Source organism: Astyanax mexicanus, chromosome 12 (genome assembly GCF_023375975.1).
Source record: "Astyanax mexicanus isolate ESR-SI-001 chromosome 12, AstMex3_surface, whole genome shotgun sequence".
Classification (NCBI taxonomy): Eukaryota; Metazoa; Chordata; class Actinopteri; order Characiformes; family Acestrorhamphidae; genus Astyanax; species Astyanax mexicanus.
This window is the reverse complement of record NC_064419.1, coordinates 817,501-843,481: the sequence shown is the minus strand read 5'-3', so window position 1 is coordinate 843,481 and position 25,981 is coordinate 817,501. Positions and strand designations below refer to the sequence as shown.

The 25,981-nt window shown below is 39.0% G+C and overlaps 1 protein-coding gene across 2 annotated transcripts in view; it reads left to right on the top strand.

The window, feature by feature from the left end:
- Positions 1–655: 655 nt before the first annotated feature.
- The window catches only part of bicdl1 (BICD family like cargo adaptor 1), a 33,673-nt gene continuing 8,347 nt past the window's right edge, over positions 656–25,981 (top strand). The window contains exons 1-5 of one of the 2 annotated variants that reach the window (XR_007441505.1): positions 656–1,719; positions 4,169–4,384; positions 19,348–19,464; positions 23,954–24,100; positions 24,982–25,161. Coding sequence is in view for 1 of the 2 variants with exons in the window: in XM_049486247.1 (XP_049342204.1) it covers positions 1,222–1,719; positions 4,169–4,384; positions 19,348–19,464; positions 23,954–24,100; positions 24,982–25,161 (1,158 nt within the window). In the remaining variant the exon portion in view is untranslated. The remainder of the gene's footprint in view (positions 1,720–4,168; positions 4,385–19,347; positions 19,465–23,953; positions 24,101–24,981; positions 25,162–25,981) is intronic. The other variant, XM_049486247.1, reaches the window with a different exon arrangement.

The following is a 25,981-nucleotide window of genomic DNA, read 5'->3' as shown; positions in this document are numbered from 1 at the left end:
TGAGTAAGTGGTGATGGTGAGTTTTAAACAATATATCTAACAAAAAAAAATTGAAAATGTACATTTGTTTTGTATTTTATGTGGAATTTTCAACCTACGCGGTCTTCTGTTGTAAAATAAGACAAGACATTTTGCAGGTAATGAAACTGTACTTTTTCCTTTATGTAATCCTTTACAGGAGGATTTTTTACAGTGCAATGTTTGGTTGGTACACCTTTCGTTTTTAACTGTAAAATTAAAAGTAAACAAAAAATACACCAGCCTTGCTTAAAACTCCTTAAAACTCCTTGCTCCTTTCCTTAAAATAACGTTTATAATGTGCCATTAATTTCGTACCATGTCCATTAGTTTTTTTTTTTCTTTTGGTATTTTATATAATTGCCTACATAGAATAATAGTGTTCTCTGGTGTAGCATATATGTATAGCTATACATTACTGGTAGTTACTGGTATAGTTACTGGTATAGTTAATGGTATAGTTACCCGTATAGTTACCGATATAGTTAACGGCGATAATCGGTAACCGTCCCACACATCCATCATCAGCGGATCTGTGTCAGATGTAGTGCAGCTCTAACATATGGCGTTACCGCATCGGGCCAATCGGCGGCTGCGCCTAACAGGTTGTTGCGGTGACGTCGTCGCGTGCGCTGGGAGGAGGAGGGGCTCGCGCTCGGACTGAACGCCCGAACGCTGCTGTATCTGCTGTGTGTGTATATGTGTGTGTGTAGCCTACGTGTACGTACATTTATACGTTTGTACGTGTGTGTATGTGAGTGTGTGAGAGAGAAGGAGCGCACGCGAGGCCGGGCATCCGCAGAATAGCTCCGCTCCGGGTGTAGGGGGATTGTAATAGCACCATTATGGGGAGGACGGAGCACCGCGCACCGGCGGAGTGGACCACGGAACGACCGCGGGGGTCGCGCGCAGCATCCTTAAGGTGTCCTTTTTTCCGTCCGTGTGAAGCATAAACAGGAGCGGCTCCGTCGTGCCGGGATTACCGAGGAGATTAACGGGCTGTGTGGTTCGATGACGGGATACCGGTTCAGAGGTACGGAATGTAAACGATCTCCAATCTGAGGATTTACCCCCCAGCACACCCCCAGCATCGCGGTACATCCATGGCGCTGTCCTCGTCCTACGGCGTACCGGGCCGCACCGGGCCACCGAGACCGCGAGGCCAGCGGCTCTGAAGCGGCTCCGTAGTCGTTCGCTTTCCGCATGTCCGCCTTCCGCCTGGACCTGCACCACGCGCCTTCAGCACCACGGCGGCTGGACAGCGACCGCATGGACTCCTCGCCTTCAGCACCACCGGAGCCGGACAGCGACCGCATGGAGTCCCCGCTGGACTCCAGCCCGCAATTCCCGCAGTGCCCGCCGCTCCACGCGCCTCCTCCTCTCTCAGATACCGGAGGGCTCGAGCCTCCTTCGCCGCCGCCTCCGCCGCTGCTGCACCCAGGAGGCCTGGGCACGGCGCTCGAGGAGGAGCTAGCCATGCTGGCGCGCGAGCGGGAACGGGAGCAGGAGGAGGACGCGGCGGAGCTGGCCGCCGCCTCGGAGGCGCCGCTGGAGCAGGACGTGGACCTCCTCGCGCTCTTCCGACAAAAGGAGAGGGACTTGGTCCTCGCCGCCAAACTCGGCAAAGCACTACTTGAACGCAACCAAGACCTCAGCAAGCAATACGAGAACATGAACCAGGAGCTAAACCAGAAGCTGGAGGTGAGTCCGAGACAAAAACTACCAAACTAAAATATCTCTTACTTGGGTGGTGTAAAATGTACTTTTGTTGTAGTAAAACATGATAAAAAGTTCTTATCTTTGATGAATAGCACACCTCCGTTCTCCCACAGCGTTCAGAGATTTTTAAGTTTGTCCAACAAACACCCTTCAGACTGGGTGATACGGGGCATAATTAACCCTGATAAATCACTTTATCCAGCTCAAAGTAGCTCCACACCCCCTTACTAGAATCCTGAAAGCCCTGACATTTAAAACGAGGCATTAATAACTTAAAAAGTGCACAAGAAGCATATTAAAAACTACTGTTTACATCCTATAATGCTAGCTTCAGCTCCGTGCACAGCCATCACTCCTGAATCTAGTGTTATGGAATGTAAACAGTGGTGTTTAATGATAAAAGGTATTAATGCCTCATTCTAAAGGTCAAAGCAAGGAGGCATGAAGTTACTTTGAGCTGGATAATGGTGAAAAAAGTTATTGGGCTATTAGGCTGTTGTAGGCTATAAGAGCAAGTTACCATCGTCTGTACTGTAAATTGTGACAAAATGTTGGCAATGCACAAAAACCTGCAATGCAATGAAAAATATGCACTGGCAGGACATTAGCAGGGATGTTTTCTGCTGTGTTAGGAACCAAAACACACACACTAACCTCCTCTTAATAATAATTAAATAATAAATAGTCATATCAATTGACTAATCTTCTTCTTATTTATGTTTTTAATTCTTTCCAGTATTAGCATAACTATTCAGAGAGTTAAACAAATACAAATAGTATTGTATTTGTTTAATAATAAAAGTTATTAAACTATTCTATTTTATTCTATTCTATTAATAATAATGATTTAAATAATGTCATGATCAGCATGGGATTTACTCCTGAAAACATGAGCCAGGATTGTTTACTCCAGATCATACAAACAAACTGCTAAACAAACAAAGCCAAAATCTATACACAGAGTGATGAGCACAGTTACAGTTCTATTGACAGTTATCTGGTCACCGAGCACGTGGTAGAACAAAGCCTAATCCACAGCCCTGTTCCAGAGACAACTGTGCCCACATCTGCTCCCGATCATCTGCTCTGGTCTCACCTGCACCCGTCTCTCTCTCTCTATATCCGCACCCGTCTCTCTCTCCATATCCACACCCGTCTCTCTCTCCACATCTGCTCCCTGCTCTTTTCCCACGCCGGGGGTCACCAGCATGCATGAGCTCAGAGTTCAGAGAAACATCTAACTGAGGCTAAACTGTCTGCCGGAATCTACTGGCCTGTTAAAATGTGCCAGAAGCAGATCTCTTCATGATGAAGGTCAGACGGTTCAGTGTTCCTGAATACTCTGTTTACTCCTCTGGCATTAACCCCTGCTTTATTGTCTGTCTTAATCCACGCCTCAGTTCTTACTGCAGCCATACTAATTCCCATCAGTGCTTTCAGCTCTTCTCATTCAATACGGACAGCTCACAAAACAGCACTTCACTTTACACAGTATTGCTGATCGGTTCTTAAAGATTTAGACTGAAATACTGGCAGCAGAGTTTGATTAGTCCCAGATTAGTCCCTGAAATGGGGCTTGTTTTTTGTTTCATTAAGTGCATAAAAAAAACACTAGTAAACCTGTTAAGATGTATAGCTCTAGAAAGAAATAAGAGAATCAGTTTCTCTGATTTTGCTATTTATAGGTTTATGTTTGAGTAAAATGAACATTATTTTTTATTCTATAAACTACAGACAACATTTCTCCCAAACTCCAAGTAAAAATATTGTAATTTAGAGCATTTATTATTTACAGAAAATGAGAAATAGATGCAGAGCTTTCAGACCTCAAATAATGCAAGTTTTAAGAGTTCAGAAATCAATTTTTGGTGGAATAATCCTGGTTTTCGTGCATCTTGGCATCATGTTCACCTCCACCAGTCTTACACACTGCTTTTGGATAACTTTATGCCACAATTCAAGCAGTTCAGTTTGGTTTGATGGGTTGTAATCATCCAATCAAAGAAACTCATCATTTTTAAGTGCTCTCTTATTTTTGACATTATCCAAAAGTCGTTTTTATTGCAGTATATTGTTTTATTGTTATTGTTGTGATTTATTGCTTTTTATTCCTTGCGTGTAAAGTCAGTGTTGTGCGGAATTCAGCACCCCCACGAGGAAAAGCGCTACCTCTTTCATACTAACATCTTCTTGATAAAAGCTAACTTTAATTAGAAATGCTGAATTTATTGTGCTTTCAAAACAAAAGTTAATTTTAAAACAATTTCTGCTTTTTCTGCAGTGTCTTTTTTTAGGGGGAACAAATCCAACTATTTTTTTATTGATACTATTTCCACCCATTCCCCCCGGTTCCTACGCCAATGATATGATGGCACATGATGTACTTTTTTTGGCTGAACTATAACTGTAATACCTTTCTTCTTTTCTTCAGCACCTGGAGCAGGAGAAGCACGAGCTGCGGCGGCGGTTGGAGAGGCGTGAGGGCGAGTGGGAGGGCCGGGTGGCCGAGCTGGAGACGGATGTGCAGCAGCTTCAGGGTGAACTGGAGAGACACCAGATGCAGCTTCGAGAAGCTGATCGGGATAAAACCCGCGCCATCACCGAGCTGTCGGAGCAGAACCACCGTCTACTGGAGCAGCTCAGCAGAGTGAGTCTGAGACTAAATATATTTCCAGAGGGGTCCACCAATTGCATTTTTATAGCTTTATGAGCAGTTCTGGAGTGTTGTGCCAAGTTCAGCACCCCTGCCAGGAAAAGCACCCCCTCTCTGGAGCATGCACACACATCTTCTTTGCTTTAACTGTTTTTAGAAAATGAAAATACCCAAGATGCTGTTCTAAGCTACGAAGAAAATAATGAAGCCTAAGAAATAATGAAAAATAGTCATGTCACCTGCAGCTTCTCCTGTGAAGGAGTGCTCATAGCAGTGACGAAATCTGCACCCCCGCCATGAAAAGCACCCCATCTCAGACACAACACCTCCTCTTGGAGCGTATCTCTAAGTAAAGTTAAAGTGCTTTTACCAAGAAGACGGTGCAAACGCACTTCTGAGAGAGGGTGCTTTTCATGGCGGGGGTGCAGATTTCAGCACTGCTATGATGCAGAATTCAGCACCCCCGCCAGAAAAAGCACCCTCTCACGGGACAGGCTGCAGCTGAAATAGCTATTTTTCATCATTTCTTATAAGTTAGCGTTGCTTAGAACAGCATCTTGAGTATTTTTATTTTCTAAAAAAAAGTTCAAACCAAGAAGACGCATGTGCTTGCTCCTGAGAGAGGGGGTGCTTTTCCAGCCAAGTCTCTTATTGGGGGATAATAATATGATATTATTTAATGGTGGCCTGTTCAATATTGAATATAACAGTTATCTAACTAGACAATGGCCAAATTATGGTTCTAAATAATTGTTTCTGGATTGTTGTTTTTATAAGCTGGAAGTAGGAATGATCAATGATACTATGGCTAATTTAAAACAGAAAAAGTAAAAAGAAAAGATGTTCTAGAAGCTCCTCCCGTGGAATAATGTGTTAATAATGTGTTAATAATGTGTTAATAATGTGTTAATAAGGACACTGGTTGTGGTGTTTTGAACTGGCTGAAGTTTATTCAGGTTACTGTTGGAACATCCTGGCAATGGTGTTTTGCAATAGTTTAGCCTTGAAGTAATAAAGGCTTTTACAAATCTGAGTCATGCAGGGATAAGGCATTTCTTGGGGTAAAAATCATTGTTTAGTGTTAGTGTTTAGTGTTAACTGTATTTATTATGCGTTTTTCTTATGTTGGTGGTAAAGTGTAGAAGTTATGTTTTTCAGAGCAGGATTTACATACAAAACATTCAGCTCTTACTTTAAGATAAGCTGAATATTTCATGCATTCATTCATGTGAATAATTGATTATATTTGGTAAAAGAGGAAAAGTCCTGTAAGGATTTTTAACTATTCAGCTGAAGTCACAGGAAGGTGAGAAGCAGCTTTTCTCCATGCTGTGAATAAATTTCATGGCTTTGGCACAGAGAAAACCTCCTCCTGCACTTTCTCCGACACCGTCACCTCATAGAAACTCATCAGACGTCATGTACGGCATGTTCATTTAGCATGAGTGCACAATCCACCGGGTAGCGCAGTAACACTGTCTCTGGATCAGGGTCGAGCAGGGTGACGGGAAGAGTGAATCCTCGGCTGAAAACACACTGCTCTGTAAAAACCACAACACTTACAGTGTTTTCTCACCTGTAGTTGTGAAAGTTTCTTTGATCCGGATCAGATAAAGAGTTTATTTATTTGGAAATCTGCCCCCCCGCCATGAAAAGCACCGCCTCTTGGGAGCACGTATGTCTGCTTGATCAAAGCTAATATAATCAGCTTTAACTTTACTTAGAAATATGCTAAAATAGGCACAACACCCCCTCTCTCAGAGCGTATTTCTAAGTAAAGTTTAAGTGCTTTTACCAAGAAGAAGAGAGAGGATGCCAAATTCAGCAACCCCACCAGGAAAAGCACCACCTCATGGGAAGAGAGGTTGCAGGTGACATGACTAAGCGGAGCTTAGAACAGCATCTTGGGTATTTTCATTTTCTGAAAAAAGTAAAAGCCAAGAAGATGTAGGTGCGCACTCCAGAGAGGGGGTGCTTTTCCTGTCGGGGGTGCTGAATTCAGCACAACACCGGCTCCAGACAGAATGAGTGTATCCTCGGCTGATATTCGGACTGCGTAAACACTGCTCTGTAAAAACTGCAACACTTAGAGCATTTTCCCACCTGTAGTTGTGAAAGTTCCTATGATCTGGATCAGTTAATGAGTTTGTTTATTTGAACCGTTTCTCCCTCTGTTTGGTTTAGTTTCACACAGGCATAAAAACCTAAACGCACCAAAATGCGCACCAATAAACCATGCAAGCACATCCTCTCCTCTGATTGGTCAGAGCTGTCTGGTGTGGGAGTAAGAAAGTAAATATAGTGAAAAGATTCTGTGTTCCAGTGTGTATATCTGTAGATCTGTGCAGTGTGAAGCTGCTTTTATATAGAACTCTGAAAATTAGCTGCTACGCTTTTAAACACAGTGTTTTCTTTAATGGGATGTGCAGCACAGATGTACACGTAGTAAACAGAGTCGCGCGGCTTTGAGCAGTGAACACAGCACATACCGCGCTCTCAGTGTATAAACAGCATGGAACAGCAGCAGAGACAGCGTTTGCTCATTAGTAATTAGAGTTATCTGGCTAATTTAATATAAATATCAGATTAAACTGTGTCTAATCATCAGTTTAGCTCAAATAAAGGCAATATATTTGATAGCTGGGTCGCTGAGTGAAGTTTTAGTGATATAAGTTGGTAAATTATAGTCAGTCTGTCTCTGTTCTGTCACTGGTGATGATGAACTGTGGAATGACACACTGTGGATCAGATCCACAGCGAGTTCTGAATCCTACACAACACTCGTCACACAATCTCCCCACATAAACCAATTACTGAACTCCAGCACATGAGGCGTCATGATGAGTCAGTCCCACTGAGGGGCTTCCAGAAGAGTAACTATCAGTCAGAGAGACAGGGACACTATCTGTGAGAGGATGAGCGCTGCATGTCATTTTAGAGCATTCATACTGTATAATTCATAATGAAATAAAAAATAAAGTATAACATATATCACCACTGAGGTTTAAAGATTACTGTAACTGTTCTGAATCATTTACCCCTCTCCATCTGGAGTTCATTACATATTTCAGTAATATAAGGATATGATAAAAATGTTAGTTATCAATCATTAAGAAAATCCAGTGGGGCAGGTTCTGCTGTAATTGGCCATATAATGATCAGGAGTTATTTATTTATTCTGAGTGATGGGTTTTGTGGGTTTTGGTGGTTTTGGGATGTGGTGGTTTTGGTGGTTTTTGGTTTTGATGATTTTGGGTTGTGGGGGTTTTGGGTTGTGATGGTTTTGGGTTTTGGTGGTTTTGGGTTGTGGTGGTTTTGGTGGTTTTGGGTTTTGATGGTTTTGGGTTGTGGTGGTTTTGGGTTTTGGTAGTTTTGGGTTGTGGTGGTTTTGGGATGTGGTGGTTTTGGTGGTTTTTGGTTTTGATGATTTTGGGTTGTGGTGGTTTTGGGTTTTGATGGTTTTGGGTTGTGATGGTTTTGGGTTGTGGTGGTTTTGGGTTTTGGTAGTTTTGGGTTGTGGTGGTTTTGGTGGTTTTGGGTTTTGATGGTTTTGGGTTGTGGTGGTTTTGGGTTTTGGTAGTTTTGGGTTGTGGTGTTTTTGGTGGTTTTGGGTTTTGATGGTTTTGGGTTGTGGTGGTTTTGGGTTTTGGTAGTTTTGGGTTGTGGTGGTTTTGGTGGTTTTGGGTTGTGGTGGTTGTGGTGGTTTTGGGTTTTGGTGGTTTGGGTTGTGGTGGTTTTGGCTTTTGGGAGTTTTGGGTTGTGGTGTTTTTTGTGGTTTTGGGTTGTGGTGGTTTTGGGTTGTGGTGGTTTTGGGTTGTGGTGGTTTTGGGTTGTGGTGGTTTTGGTGGTTTTGGGTTGTGGTGGTTTTGGGTTGTGGTGGTTTTGGTGGTTTTGGGTTTTGATGGTTTTGGGTTGTGGTGGTTTGGGGTTGTGGTGGTTTTGGTGGTTTTGGGTTGTGGTGGTTTTGGGTTGTGGTGGTTTTGGGTTGTGGTGGTTTTTGGTGGTTTGCGTGTTTGGGTAGATGTTTCTCGCTGGTTCTGAGTCGGGGAGACAGTCTGTGGGTGATGTTTCTAAATAGGGATACAGTATAGGAGTTCTGCATATTTAGAGGGGTGAGAAATCCCTCCTCAGCTCCTCAATGTGTGAGAGAAAGAGAGAGAGAGAGAGAGAGAGAGAGAGGGGGAAGAGAGAGTAAAAGAAATAGAGACAGATAGAGATAGATTTAGAGAGAGAAAGAAGAGTGAGAAAGAGAGGAAGTAAGAGAGAAAGAGAGTGAGAGAGAGTGAGGGAAAGAAAAATAAAGAGATAGAGAGAGAGAGTGAAAAGGGAGGCTAAGAGAGAGAAAAAGAGGGAGAGAAAGACATTGAAAGAGAACAATAAAGATTGTGAGAGAGAGAGAGAGAGAGAGAGAGAGAGAGAGTTTATAATCAGTCTGTTTTTCAGGAGCTGCTTCAGGTTTCAGCAGCAGAACTGAACTCACACCCAGTCATTTACATACCAATGAATATAAAACACCTCCGACTGCAGAGCACTAATGCAGCAGGGTTAGATCATCACAACAATACAGATGCTTTTAATATTTCTCAAATACACACACTTATACAGGCCATTATCAGAATTCTGGACTTGAAAATGACTTGAAAAAGGAGCAATATGGATTATATGTTCTGTTTTAACTCATAGCATCAGATATTAAAGAAACATGTCACATTAAAGCATTTGCAGCAGTTGAAAGCAGAGCTTCAGACAGTATTTTCTTATTAGAACTGTGTGATACCTCATGGTATCCTGTGTGGATTCTCCACTCTGAACCTGCCCACCACATTCCCATTCACCATCATTTCTGCCTCTGCAGCGCCCCCCTCAGGTTCAACTGTACTATATATAATATAAACCCATACATCACCCAGTGGCCCTCCCAAACTACTTCTCTTATTTTTTTAGCCAATTTTTTTAAAACCAGGGGGTTAGTTTACTCTTTAAAAGGAATGTCTTGTAGTGGTAAAGAGGACAAGCAGAATTACATTTTGTAGTATTTTGATTAGGATTAGGTTTTAGGTTTTAGGATTTTTCCTTTTGCTTTTTCTCAGTCAGAATTTTTTAATTCTAGAGGGAGTCTAGCTTCCAAGTAAGAGGGCTTATGCCCCCCAGGCTTCCCCGTAGCCATGCCCCTGGTGCTCCTGGTGCTCAGGCATTTTCCTCAAGTTAAAGGAAAAGCTTGATAAATGGTGCAACTCAGCTAACAGTGAATAAAAGTCTCCAGTTAACCCTGCGTTTAGTTTCAGACCTTATGTCCATTGCAGTGGACAACATTTAATTTCTTCTTTCTTGTGTATTCTTGTATTAGAATTTATTACAGATTAGGGCCTGAATCTGTAAAACAGAATTGACATTTATCAGCCAATCAAACAGCAGCTTAGCCTCGTCCACTGCATTGGATAAAAAAAAATATATATATGTTATAATCATGTTATTTATTATCAAGTTATCAATAAAAGACAATGTTTAACAATGTTTAACAAATGATTACACTTCAATTAATATAAAAATACAAACAATATATATATATATATATATATATACATACAGTACTGTGCAAAAGTTTGAGACCTGACAATTTTAATTTCTCCTAGCTATTTGCTATTACTAAGACCTAAGAAATATAAAACTAATCTTTGTCTTTATACAGGAAGTCATTTTTGCAAAAAAAAAAAAAAAAAAACACAATGTCCTCATATGGGCACAGTAGTTTATTTTAACATTTAAAAGTGATCTTGCCATTTAGGATCAGAAGGAGACAATTAGTGCAAAAAAGGAAGAAAATAAACTAGTTTTAAACATAGAAGTGGAGGATGATTTTTACCTGGCCCTATTTTGTCTGGAATGGCTGTAAAAACCTTTGACTGGGCTTCCCGTCTTCTGTTTGCAAACAATTGAGTTTCATGTTGTCATGTTGTGACCACTAGATGGTACGGGCAGTGTCTCTGTATGATGCAAAAGGGTCAATGTTTTAAAATATTAAGAAGTATCATGGTTCAGAGAAGCAGAAATGTAATGTCCTCATATGAGGACGCTGGGTCTCCAGAGGATAAATACAAACATTTAATTTCAGCTGGTTTTAATTCCGGCTTCTCATCGTTCAATAAAACCCCTATCCAGATAAATCTCTCCATCCAGATAGAGTGAATCTGATTGTGATTGGATGTAGAGAAGTATAAACATATACCATTCAGACTTCTTATTGGTTTATACTGTGATCCATCACATCTGCACACATCCCGCCCCTGAACTTGATGGCTTAATTTTTTCTCCATACATTTTGAAACCAGTACTTTTTTTAAACACTTTTACTTAAAAAGTAAAAACTTGAGTTTATGCTTCAACTTCTACAGAAGTATTTTATTAAACCATAGTATTTATACTCTATATCACTATATTCTACCTACAGAGTAATGTATGGAGATTTTACACTATTGTATCATACACAAACGTAGAGAAAATCATTTAAATGTACTTTTTGTATCATGGAGATCTATTTTAACATGTTTTCTTTGCATTTAGGGAGGTTTAAAACTTGTTTTACCTGGACGCAGGTGTAACATACAAAGATATCAACTTAAATCTAATGTAATACGTAGTACAGTACAGTACAGACACTTCCAGCACACTGTGCACCATATGCTGTAACTGGGGTGACCTTGGTTCTGTGGGTCAGCTCACAGCGAGGGAGACAAAGCAGGCCTGCATGAGGCACACGGCCCACAGTGAGATGGATTAGACCGTAATCTGGAGTAAGATCCTTTTAATTTGCACACACACACACACCCAAAACACACACATGTACAGTATATGCACACACACACTGCCTTAAACTCAAAAATATACCATACAAGTGCATTTAAAAAAATTTACATCATTAAAAGTTACTTTATTTCACTAATCCAGTTAGAAAAATGTGAAACTCATATATTATATAGATGTATTAAACACAGAGTGATCTATTTCTTTTATTGTGGATGATTATGAAGCTTACAGCCAATGAAAACCCAAAAATCTGTGTCTTAGAAAATGTGAATATTATATAAGACCGATTGGTATATTTGGCAGTGTGGCCAGTGTGCCAAATACTGCTGGAAAATGAAATCCGCATTTCCATAAAAAAAAGTAGTCAACAGAGGGAAGCATGAAGAAACTGGAAGAAAATGTGATGTCCATTTCAATTCTAGGGTTTTAAAAGGTTTGGCGCATTAGAAAACAAACAAAAAAACAAATATACAGCATATTACACTACAGTACATTGTTATTTAATCATACAATTCCTAAATTTTATATGTCTGAAAATATAATAATTCATAATTAAATAATGAATCATTAAAAACTCCCTGTTTTTTAAATGTACTGTGTTTAAATGCATTATATGCAATTGAAATAAATAATTACTTTTATTGACAGTAATATTGTTTATCAGAGTTATTTATAAAATAATAAACTGGTTATACTAACGGAAAGTAGTGAGTAAGCAGGATCTCAGCAGGATAAGACTCTCTGTTTAAGTACTTTTTAATATGCTCTTGCCAACTGGCTATTTCTGTGTTTCAGTGCACTCCTCTCTACTAACAGTGCTGCTTTTTTATTGCTATTCTATAGTTATATTCAGTTAAATATGATGTATATTGTGATATATGGTCAGTGGCGCTGCTGCTGTTTTTTTTTTTGTAAAGTATATTGTTTTTTGCATTACAGTATTTACAGTAACTGATGTTATAAGCTGTAGAGGTAGAGATAAGGGTGTAAAACACTGGAGTATTGCTGTAGGGGCTGTAATGTTTGTGTTGCCGGAGTTTATGAATATATTTCTGCAGCATGATAAAGTGTAGGACATATCGTAGCTGACCAATGAAAAACAAGTATCTCCAGAGAGAAAAAAATATATAAACATTTTAGGTCATTTTTAAGTATTTTACTGGTCTGTTCATCAAGAAATGTATAGCACAGTTTATGGAACTGTCTATATGTTTAAATTATGTAGTAAACTAAAAAATGACAACACATACATGTATAAATATAGAAATATACAGCTCTAATAAAATAAAGAGAGCACTTCAGTTTCTGAATCAGTTTCTCTGATTTTGCTATTTATAGGTTTATGTTTGAGTAAAATGAACATTGTTGTTTTATTCTATAAACTACAGACAATATTTGTCCCAAACTCCAAATAAAAATATTCTCATTTAGAGCATTTATTAGCAGAAAATGAGAAATGACTGAAATAACAAAAAAGATGCAGAGCTTTCAGACCTCAAATAATGCAAAGAAAACAAGTTCATATTCATAAAGTTTTAAGAGTTCAGAAATAATCAATATTTGGTGGAATAATCCTGATGGTTCTTAATCACAGTTTTTTTTCATGCATCTTGGCATCATGTTCTCCTCCACCAGTCTTACACACTGCTTTTGGATAACTTTATGCTGCTTTACTGCTGAGGCAAAAATTCAAACAGTTCAGTTTGGTTTGGTTTGATGGTTTATGATCATCATTTTAAGTGGTATCTTAATTATTCCCTGAGCTGTATATATATATATATATATATATATATATATATATATATATATATATATATATATATATATATATATATATATATACTTATATGTATAAATAACATGTCTGTGTTTTTTGGGCCTGCAGTAGGAAGGCTGTCATTAAGGCAGCGCCCCAGAGCACTAATCTGATCAGAGCAGGAATATTTCACTAATTACATTACACAGCTCAGAGGGAGGTGTGTGTGTGTGTGTGTGTGTGAGAGAGAGAGAGAGAGAGAGAGAGAGAGAGAGAGAGAGAGAGAGATGTTTGATTATAACAGTATAATAATAATAATAAATCCTATACTCTCAGTTTTACAGGTGTGTGAAGGTAATTTCTCGGACATGCTCAGTACAGATCTGAACTGCAGTAAATGGTGATTGGCTTCTCTCTGAAGGCCGCTCTTAATTCGAGCTCAGGGGACGCTCTGTTCACTGTTTCTCTGCTCTGCAGATTTAGACTCCAGTCTGCAGTGATTTGAGTGCTGAGGAACAAATGGCCAACGGTAATTAAATCACTGCAATTACCCCCAAATAAAAACAATCCATTATATCAGCAGGTTAAGAGGTGTGTAGGCGCTAGTGGAGTGTTTGTGTGAGTGTGTGTGTGTGTGTGTTTGTGTGTGTATAGGGTGAATCAATATGCAAAGTGATTTGTTCTTCAATTCCACAAATGTCCATATACAGTAAATAATGAACATATGTGTATATATTCACATACATTTATAATTATCTATTTATTTATTTCTAAAAGGTGGAAACCCTTAGGTCTTATACCCTTTTAAATTGTTCTAAGTAGCGTTCTGAGGTTCTCTGGTACTACTATGTATTGATATATGTATTTGCATATTGATTATTATTAATAATATATGCATATAATGTATAATCTTGTAACTTTAACATAAACTAAACATGTGCCAATGCTTGCAAAGCCTGCTGACTATTCTTACTGTCATGTCATGTCATAATTGTCATTCATGTCATTTCATGCTAACTGTTAACTGTTAGCTGTTAACTTTTATAATGCTAACATGCTAAATGTATAACCTATTACAGTATGTAGCCATATTACCAACATTGCTAACTGTTCTAACTGTCATTTATATCATGTCATGCTAACTGTTAACTGTTAGCTGTTAACTGTTTGCATGCTAACATGCTAACTGTATAACATATTACAGTGTGTAGCCATATTACCAACATTGCTAACTGTTCTTACTGTCAGTAATACCATGTCATGCTGACTGTTATCTGTTAAGTGTTAACTGTTAGCACGCTAACATGCTAACTGTATAGCATGTTACAGTGTGTATAGGCATATTATCAGCTGCTAACTGTTCTAAATGTCATTAAATATGATAAAAAGTGAATTTGAAACAAATGTGCATTTTCCTTATCCTGTTAATATAACATATAACAGTAACATTATAGTCACATTATTAGCCGCTAACTCTTCAAGTTCATTACTAGCATTGTTGTTCAATTGTTGTATTCGATTCATAAACTTTAAGTCTTCAGGTCAGCTTAGGGTCTACGCTGTTGGTTGGTTTGCTTGCCCTGTTGAAACGGGTCTGCTCTGAAATACAGGCTGAGAGGATGATAATAAACTGTACAGAGAAACAGAAGCTTTAAGTGGAGCTGATATGATGGACAGTGTAAAATGTTATTTCATTATTTTAATTAGTTTATATCTCTGTGTGGTGATGCTTCAGCTCACGGTATGACTAAGAAATTTTTCCGGCCCAACCAATCACAGCATCTTCTGGTTGCCATGCCAACCCCAAGTGTCCTGTGGAAGTCCATGGGTTGTCATGGGAATGTATACCCTCTCCACCATGCTGCACTTTTACCTGCACCTCCGAGACTTTGCTGCAGTTGCATCGTAAATTAAAGCCAGCTGAGATAAACTAGTTATATACGGATTCAGTAAAACACAAGCTCATGTTTTATTCATGAACGATCCATACCTTAATGCTTTCATGTTTTTTTAGTCCAATCAGACGAGACCTATAGGACTCAGTGTCTCTACAGAGTCTTTACAGTGAAAATCAGCAGAGGATGAAAGAAAGCTCTGTGTCTAATGTGCTCTTTCTGTGTTCATTTGTAGCTCCACCCCCTCGTTATCTGTCCTCAGGTGTTTCCTGTTACTTGTCCCCTTCTGTGTGTATAAATAGTTCCCTTCGTTCTTGTCTCACGGGTCCGTCAGGCTTTTGTGTTTCTTAGTTTTCATAATCCTCAGTATTCTTCGTGTTTCATGTTTTGTGTTCTGTTTTGCTTCAGTTGTTTGTTTCTTTTATTTATTTAGTTCCTCGTTTGTTTATTCGTTTATTATTCAAAAAATCCATTCGCATTTGTGCCTGCTCTCCACGTTGCCTCCTTGCTAATATAATTCAAATAATATTATGCATTTCTTTACGTACAAAAAGTCTACCTAAAACAATCTGTAATGCTCTGGATGAAAGATGAAAGAAAGCTGGTGATATAAAACAGGCGGCAGGTCTGTTTCACGAAAAATAACACCTATTTTCACGTCACCTTTCATTCCTGCTGAAGCAACACACACCTCGCCGTCTTCAAAGTTAGCACCTGCTTAGACTGCTGTGTGTGTGTGTAAGTGTGTGTGTGTGTGTAAGGGTCTCATTTCTGATTCCTCCCACACACACTGTGACTTATTGAGACATAACATAAAGGTCCAGCAGACGTATCACAGGGAAAGTGTGCATAATGAGCCAGTTTTATAAAGTGCACTGACAGATTTGGGCCAGTACACGTCAAATATGTCATATATGAACTCTGTGGGCACTAATTTAACCCTTGTGATGCTAGGTTGCATTGCTATCTTACACCCCGTCAACAACAGTCTATATTCACACCTTCCTCCTGTATCACTAAAATAGCAACAGAGTTTAGGAATACATTTACGGTGATGGGCTTAGTAGTTCGGGAGTATTGCTATCTTGGAAATGAAAAAACAGGTGCGCTACTGACTGTTTTAAACCCTGACCACAGTCAACAGTCAGGCGTCCATACATTAGCACATCTTAGCTTAACACGCTTACACTCTCAAATTCCTATTTATTAAGGGAAAAAAAAACAAATGAATGTGAACTAGTTCATTTAAATTAGTATGAACTGAACTTTTTAGTTTTATTTGAATTGTGAACTGGTACAGCAGTAACTGTGCTAACAAATTTCCTCGTATCATAAATAAGCATTTCTGACCTGTTACTCAAATATTCCATCCAGAATAACCCTGATACCCATCCTTACTGCTATGATATCCCTATTTTACAGCCTATTTCCAAACTCTCTTATATACGTACGTATTCAAAATAAAACATAAAAGTGAGAAATTAACTAATTTAGGACTTAATGGAACCAACAAGTCAAAAATAAAAAAGTTGGGACAGGGCAACAAAAGAGTGGGTAATAAATATTACTAAATATAATAACAAATATATGAAGTTATTTTAATTACAAAACTTTAAAGCCAAATAATATAGAGCCAAATAATATGGATATACAGTATGTATTCAATCTTGTGCAGCATTTTCAGACATCATTTTAAGAGCAGTTCATTGTTATTCTACCTTTAGGCATTTGGCACATGAATGTTAAAAATCTGTGTATATCTGAAGGCAGGAATCTCATAAATGGATTCTTAGTGAAGTGCAATTACTTGTTAGCTGGGAGGTCGATTGATGGTGATCCGATTAGGCAAATATTTGAGTGACAGTCTGAATTTTCTGAACCATTCCAGTTAGTCACAGCATGTTTTAATCCGTCGTTTAAAACTGTAGATAATCCCCCCGCCCTCCTGTTCTTCATTATGAATATTATTGATGCATTAAATTCAGTCTCTTTGTTTTTCTGTTTGCAGCGAGAATCAGAACAGAGTATCTTACCTACCTTTCCCCTCCATATTACTAAATTTGTTTACAGTATATAGTAATTGAGTAAATTTGCAGCATCTCTGCTGCCAGTATTTTACTGTAATACATCAAAATTATAGTAATATATAAGTAATAATTTTATATAGTAATATAAGTAGTATAGTAATAATTTATTACGTCTAATGTGCTCTTTCTGTGTTCATTTGTAGCTCTGCCCCAGTCCTGTGTTCCTCCACGTGCTCCTGTCTGTGTGCTTAGCTGTTAATTTGTAGCTCCGCCCACTAGTTATCTGTCCTCGGGTGTTTCTTGTTTCCTGTACCCTTCTATTTATGTGTAAATAGTTCCCTTCGTTCCTGTCTCACGGGTCTGTGATTGTACGTTTTTTACGTCAGTCAGGTTCTCGTGTTTCTTTGCTTCAGTTGTTTGTTTCTTTGTTTATTTAGTTCCTCATTTGTTTATTTGTTTATTATTTAATAAATCTACTCGCATTTGTGTCCACTCTCCGCGTCCTCTCCTTGCTGCACCCTGATATAATTAAAATAATATAATGCATTTCTTTACGTACAAAAAGTCTACTTAAAAAAGCTGTAATACTCTGTAATTTATTTACAGTAAATTAGTAGATTTATTATACAGTGATATGCTATAATCTTTCTCCACAATGGATTATATTCAATAATATTTATTTTTTTTATTTTTTTCTATTGGCTTTTTCTTTTTTGCTAATAACTTACTAAGTTAATTTATTAAGTTAACTTACTATAAAATGTACAAGAAACTTTTTACAGTTTTTACAGAATATTTTGTACTGTACAAATCTGTATCTCTGTAAATGATATCTGCTTCCTGATTAAAGTAAAGGAAGTGGTTCTGGGCAGTGATCCACACTTGTTAGCTGCTCAAAAGAAACAAGAAAATAAATAAATAAACACAAGCCAGCAGAGCAAATATGCTTATTCATGTCTGTCTCTGTCAAATCTGTTGAAGGATACTAAGAGATAATATTAGATAACAGGAGATAACAGGAGATAAGTGATGTTCGGGTTGCTGTGTTTTCCTGTGTTAGAGTTGCAGATCTCTGGGGATCTTCACAGACCTGATTCAGATATAACTTTGTTTGGCTCCGCCGCCGTGGGCCGAAGAAGATGAACAGTGGCTTAAATCCCAGGGTTGCCATGGCGACGGCCGGCGATGATGCGACACTTTTGCAGTTTCCTTTATGCTAATGGCCCTTTGTTGATCTCCTGACTGCGATAGACGCAGCGGCTGGGTGATCACCTGAGCCTGACCGTCCAATCAGCTCAGACCATAACCCCCCGCCTAAAGGTTCCGGAGATATTCCCAAATACCAAGTGTGATCAGTGTGATCAGTGTGAGCACAGGGCATTATGTGGATGAGTGTGTCTCCGTGCCATTCCAGAAACTGTGTGAGTCATGATCATAGATTCTGAAGGCAGCTGGTCTTGTTTTTGGTTTCATTATTCTGCAATTTAATAAAATAAAACAGCTCCACTGTGTATTACTCTCCAAATACGCAGGTTTCCTCTTAAAATCCATCAACTTTATTCCCTTAAAGATGCCCAGATACAAATACAACCAAAGAACCAACAAAAAGACAGCACAGTGACTTGAGAGATAAAAATAAAGATATACCATAACGTCACACCAATGTCAAAAGTCGGGGGCACAAAAAATAACCATAAAAACACGCTGGTTAATTTTTTAACCCCCAACTTTTGACATTGATGTGACGCCACAGTATACACAAAGCAATTGTTGGGTATAGTTTTTTTTTTTGTTTTTGTTTGGGCCCACCAATTAATCTTTAAGCTTTATTAGTGTAAATACAGAGTAATCAAGTCAAAGTCAAGTCAAAGTCAAAGTGGTTTTTATTGTCATTTCAGCTATATACAGAGTACACAGTGAAACGAAACAACGTTCCTCCAGGGACCATGGTGCACATAAACACACATAAACAGTAATGTTAAAGAGATAATAATATATCAGGCAAAAAAGGCAGAAGAAAAAAAGACAAATACTAAGGAACAACAACAAAGAAAGCAGAACAGCTACAAAAAACAAAAGACTGCCCGGTTTAAACAGCAACAGTGCTTCTGAATATATCTACACTGATGGGTGTAGGGTTCTGGAAATGAGGTGTGTTCAGGTTCATTTCTGCCGTGTTTTTATCTTGGGTGCGCCACTGACTGATTAAAACCCTGACAACAGTCACTAGTCACTCATCCATACCTATTGTAGCTACACAGGTGTACATACACCCCTACCCCTCCTTACACACACACCCATGAACGTGCTGCAGTGCACAAATGCTTTTGCATCAACAATAAACAGAATACTAAATAAAATATCAGCTGGATACTGAGCAAGTCATTATTATCTGCTGAGATGCACAAGTGAATATGACTGACTTGTCTCTCTCTCTCTCTGTAAATGTGTGTGTGTGTGTGTGTGTTTTCACAGGCTGCTGAAGTGGAGAGACAGCTGTCCAGTCAGGTCCACTCTTTACGGGATGATTTCAGAGAGAAGAGCCTCTCCACCAACCAGCACATGACACGTCTCGAGAACCTACAGGCGGAGGTGAGGGACTGTACAGCTTTGTTTACAGCTGTGTTAAAATTCATTTAAATAAGTGTTCAGAGATCCAGATATTTTAACAGTTTGTTCAAAACACCCTTCAGACTGATAAATCACTTTTTACACTGTTATTCAGATCAAAGTAGCTCCACACCTCCTTACTAGAATCCGAGAGGAGAGCCCTGACATTTAAAACGAGGCATTAATAACTTAAAAAGTGCAGAAGAAGTTTATTAAAAACACTGTTTACATCCTATAACACTAGCTTCAGCTCCGAGCGCCTCCATCACTTGTTAATGATAATTACATAGACATACAGGGGTTGGACAATGAAACTGAAACACCTGTCATCATTTTAGTGTGGGATTTTAGGTTTCATGGTTAAATTGGAGCAGTCTGGTGTTCAATCTTCATTAATTGCACATTGCACCAGTAAGAGCAGAGTGTGAAGGTTCAATTAGCAGGGTAAGAGCACAGTTCTGCTCTAAATATTACAATGCACACAACATTATGGGAGACATACCAGAGTTCAAAAGAGGACAAATTGTTGGTGCACGTCTTGCTGGAGCATCTGTGACCAAGACAGCAAGTCTTTGTGATGCATCAAGAGCCACGGTATCCAGGGTAATGTCAGCATACCACCAAGAAGCACCAACCACATCCAACAGGATTAACTGTGGACGCTGTAAGAGGAAGCTGTCTGAAAGGGATGTTCGGGTGCTAACCCGGATTGTATCCAAAAAAACATAAAACCACGGCTGATCAAATCACGCAGAATTCAATGTGCACCTCAACTCTCCTGTTTCCACCAGAACTGTCCGTCACCACAATACATTATTGTGCTCTAAAACCAGGTGTTTCACTTTCATTCTCCAACCCCTGTATATATACATAGACTCTGCATAGCGTAGCAGCCAGCTATGTATGTATATATGTATATGTCACTCGCTCGTGTGAACGCAGGGTTACGCTGTACTACAGGAACTGATTGTTTATGTGTTTTTGAGCTTCATGTTTTTGAAAATCTCAGCTTTTTACTAATGATAATTCCCTCTGTCACTCCTCTTCTAATTACTGTGGTTGTACTCTCCTGCGGGGAGCAGCAAGGGCTAGAAGTAAGTGTCTCTGTACTAAACTCCTCTAATCTGCATGCCTCAGTGTGTCCATCCTCATTACGCATAAAGAAGAGCCTCCTCTAGATCATAGCAGATCATCAAAGCAGTGAAACGTTTGGTGGAGGTTCATCTCAGCAGCACATGGCTTTATAGCGGCGTGTGTGATGCTCTCGCAGAGTCTTTGTTTTGACAGCGCAGGACAAACAAACGTCAGCGCAAGTTTTCTGCACCGTCACACACAGCGGCTATCATGGCTGCTGCTTAAATTAATCTGCATTGTCATGTGCATGGATTATGCATTTGATCTTTGTCCTCTCTTCGTTAGTGTCTTCTCTTCATGCGACGCATGTGTCCATTTCTGCATGATTTCAGGTTGTGATCTCTGCGGTGTCGTCTCAAATGCCAATTACCAAATAACAAGAATTATGCCAATTTTAAGGCAGGATATCATGAATAGCTCTTTATACAGCTCTGGAAAACATGAAGAGAGCACTTCAGTTTCTGAATCAGTTTCTCTGATTTTGCTATTTATAGGTTTATGTTTGAGTAAAATGAACATTGTTGTTTTATTCTATAAACTACAGACAACATTTCTCCCAAATTCCAAATCAAAATATTCTCATTTAGAGCATTTATTTACAGAAAATGAGAAATGTCTTATAAAGTTGTAAAGTTTTAAGAGTTTAGAAATCAATATTTGGTAAAATAACTCTGACAGTTTTTGTTTTCATGCATCTTGGCATCATGTTCTCCTCCACCAGTCTTACACAGTGCTTTTGGATAACATTATGCTGCTTTACTCCTGGTGCAAAAATTAACGCAGTTCAGTTTGGTTTGATGGCTTGTGATCATCCATCTTACTCTTGATTATATTCCATTTTTAAGTGACTTCTTAATGTTTTCCAGAGCTGTACATTCTTCTTTTCCAAAAATATTTGACACTTCTACTCTTTAGTGATAAAACTCCTGCACCCGGAGTGCAGTTGAAAAAACAAGAGGACCAGTGAGTTTTTAGGATTTTTTCTAGGTCACATGACATCGCGAAGTTCAGTAGCTCCTCCATTTCCACTCGCTGTTGTGTTTTTAACGTGGATTTCCGTAGAAACTGTGGCGTGCCTAAAGTGTAATTACGGTGTGCGGCAGCTGACAAATATCTATTTTGCTATTTTATTAAACGTGAGGAGATGAAACTCAGAGATGTGCATCCGGATGGGACTAAAATTACCGGAGGAGCACGAAAAAGTTGAGTTCAAAAAACAGTGAAAAACAGTAGATAATTCAGCTTGAAAATTTTTATCTCAAAGGACGTCTGAAAAAAACACCTACATGATCATTCTGGACGGGAATAAAATCACAGAGGATAAAAAAACCCCATTAAAGATAAAAGAAAGAAAATTACCCTAGAACCTTCTGAGAAACTAATCCCATTCGGATAGGGGTTTATTTAGTGCACACTCTCTGTATTCAGGCTGGTTTTGAGAGGAAGTGTAATTAACTAGATTGACCACAGGATTAGTGGTGGCAGGCATTCAGTCAAATGTGTTGATTTATGTGGATCAATAGAGCTCTCTCTCTCTCTCTCTCTCTCTCTCTTTCCCTCTCTCTCTCTCTTTCCCTCTCTCTCTCTCTCTCTCTCTCTCTCTTTCTCACTCTCTCGTTCTGTGATCAGTCTGCTGGAACAGTAACTGAGAGAGGAGAAGGATCTTGGGATCTATTTTAAGGCTCGATGCGGCACAGTCTGGGTGTTCCCGAATCTGCCAGCAGTATTCAGTATTATGAGCGTCAGATAGAGATGAATTACAGGTCTTTCCCCTATTGATGATTCGCTGTTCTGCTTCCTCCTGACGGCTCTGTTTATTGATTTATTGTTATGCTTTAGTGTCATTCAAAAAAAAACTGTGTTTTTTTTTTATTTTAAAGTAAATGCTTTCTTGCACTGTGGGTTTCTGTGCACCACAGTGTGGCTGGAGGTAATTCTGTCCTCTAGTAAAATACTGTATATAAGGACGAGCAGCACATCACTAACTCGGGTGGACCTCAGCACTTCAGTCCTCTGGTTAACCAGGCAAACTGGAGCCGCTGCCTGAAATAGGTTAGCAGATGTAGGTCAGAACGTGAGGGAGCGGGTGCAATACTGGGGCTGATGTTTGTTTAATGTTCTAAGCTCTTTAGTGGCTCTCTAACTGGCACAGCGAGAACATTTTGGGTCAGATCTCAGTCCCTGTGGCCCGGCTGTCTACTGGCCGTGTCCAGAACAGAAAAGAAAAGTTCATATGAAATTATTCATTTTAACAAATCAGTTGAACTGATTTTACAAAAAGGAAAAAGCGAACAGCAGCGGGGGGAACAGACTCTGGGCAGGGTGGACTTTTATACAGCCAATATATACTAATCTAAACTATTGTAAAGAAAATAAATATATAATTTGATTCCGTTTAAATTCCATTTAATTTTGGCGGGATAAAAGTTATGTTGTTTTAGACTTTTTATGGAGTGCTCTGAAGGAAACACAGAATGGTTGCTGGTTGCTTCCAGCTGGTTGCTATGGTGTTGCTAGGTAGTTGCTGTGGTTTCCCAGGTGGTTTCTGTGGTGTTGTATCTCAGATACGTGGCTACAGTGTTGGTACGTGATTGGTTTGGTATGGTTTTCACTGTGTGACCCTTATTAAATTTAAATGTTAAATATATATATATATATCATGTCCCCTCATATGTTTCACACATGTGTGTGTTATTAGGTCTTAGCTCTAGAACTCCAAGTGTTTTTTTATCACATTTTCTAATTTTGTTTAAAAAAAATTCTGCTGAGTTTCTGAAAATTTGGTTGTGAAGACTTATAGCTCCTGTGATGTGATCTAAGCTTTTGTTTCTAATAGCTTTATTTTTTCATCTGTACATTACTTTTTCATTTTATACTTAAAAAAAACAAACACTTTTACTTAAAGAGTAAAAAGCTTGAGTTGATACTTCTTCAACTTTTTTAAACCATGAAGAATTTTCAACCTGAGTATCTATACTTCTACCTACTGAGTAATGAATACAGATACTTTTCACACCTGGCTGAGTGTATAGGTGACTGTGCAGGTGTGTATATGTTGTGCTGGGTTTTGTGTGTGTGTGTTTGGTACCAGGCTGTGTTGAGGAGCTGATTAAACTTATCAGAGCTGCTGAATTCCTCCTGTGGGGGAGGTGGAGCTCAGGCAGCTCCTTCATGCTGAATCTGAACATTCCTGAATCCGGGGGAGCGCAGTCTCCGCGCGCACGCGCTCCTGGTAAACGGTGTGTGCACGCGCTTCTGGTGAACGGTTGGCACTGACGGTCTCGCGGCTCCGCGGAGATGTGTCTGACCCGCGGCTCCTCGCGCTTTTCCCCCGCAGATAAAGAGGCTGTCGGAGCGTAAGCGCGAGCTGGAGCGGCGCGTGACCGCCGTGCTGGAGGAGAACGAGCAGCTGCAGCATACCGTGGACAGCCTGCGGGAGCGCGCGCTGGTGCTCGAGAGACAGTGCCACGAGAAGGACCTGCAGGTACACAGCAGCTGATATTTACACAGATTCAACCTGAAATAGATGATGATAAATGTTAAAAAATAAATTTAAAATGTTCTGCATTGTATATTAACACTAAAGTCATTTAAACTATGAAAATAAAAAACAGATGGAATTATTAATTAGAAAAATCTAAAATATAGAACATATTCTCTTGCTTCAATTTAGTTCAGTTTTACACATCTTGGCGGCAGCATTTTCTCAGACAGATTTATTAGGGGAGAGTCGCCTGGAGTCATTCAGGCTTTCAGTTAACAGCTGTGCTGAACTCATCAAGAGTTAATTACTTGTTCATTTCTTGTCTCTTAATAAAGTGTTTGAGAGCATCAGTTAAAGTAAAGTAGTGAAGAGGTAGAGTTACAGGTATACAGTGAATAGTGAATATTTGAGTAATGTTCGAATCCAGATTATGAGAAGCAAGAACTACTCAACTAAGTAGTAAAGAAAAATGATGGGAATCACAGATATGTTGCCCACAATAACGTTGATATTACAATACTGTATTTATGCAATACTCAATATTATACCACAAGATAATTCTCTAAAATACTTTTACGGTGTCTGTGTTATTGAAGAGGATAAATTACTCCTAAATAATTACGCAAATCCCAGCAATTAGTTTATGAACTGTTTTATTTGTGTTTACAGATATATTGAATTGTTTTGTCATGTCGCCAAGAGTATCGATATCGTGAAAAATACTATTAAATATCGTAATATTATTTTTGGCCCATATCGCTCACCCCTAGTGGACAAGCAACACTCATACTCTATAGAGCGTTTTAGCGAGTGTGGTTAAGTGTGTGTGTTATTGTTAAAGTTATTGTTAGATATATTGTGTAATGTGTGTGTGTCCTCAGCTGAGGCAGGGTCAGCTGGAGCTTCAGGAGGTGCGGGTGTCTCACCGGCAGCTGAGCGCACAGCTGGAGGAGCTGAGTGAGGAGCAGAGTCTGCAGAGCTTCAGCACCAACAGCCACTCACTGCTGTGTGAGATCGAGCAGAGCATGGAGCAGGAGGAGCTGGAGCAGGAGAGGGAGCAGGTACACACACACACACACACACACATACAATACAGACACACACAATACACACACACACACACACACACTTTGATTTTACCAAATTGAAAACCTCTGGAATATAATCAAGAGGAAGATGGATGATCACAAACCATCAAACCACCAAACTGAACTGCTTGAATTTTTATACCAGGAGTAAAGCAGCATAAAGTTATCCAAAAGCAGTGTGTAAGACTGGGGGAGGAGAACATGATGCCAAGATGCATGAAAACTGTTATTCCACCGAGTATAGAATTCTGAACTCTTAAAGCTTTGTGAATATGAACTTTTTGTTTTCTTTGCATTATTTAAGGTCTGAAAGTTCTGCATCTTTTTTGGTATTTCAGCCGTTTTTCATAAAATTTTCTGCAAATAAATGCTCTAAATTAGAATATTTTTATTTGGGAGAAATGTTGTCTGTAGTTTATAGAATAAAACAACAATGTTCATTTTATTCACACATAAACCTATAAATAGCAAAATCAGCTGTATCTAGACTACAGATAAGTAGTGGTGTTAATTGATAAAAATAGAACAGAAATATGCAGTTAATTGGGATTAATTGCTATTAGTCTTCCGTCTTATTCTCTCTAAGACTAAGCTTTTAATCATAAACATAAAACAAACAGTATTATATTGACAAAACTAAATTATATTAATATTAGCAGTGAAAATCTCTTAAAAGCAATTGTAATCATAACAAAATTCTGTGATTAGTCGCAATTAAAATCATGATTCAGCCTTTTTAAGCGTCTTTTTTCACCTCAGACACTGGATTATAGTTCTAAATGAATGTTTATGA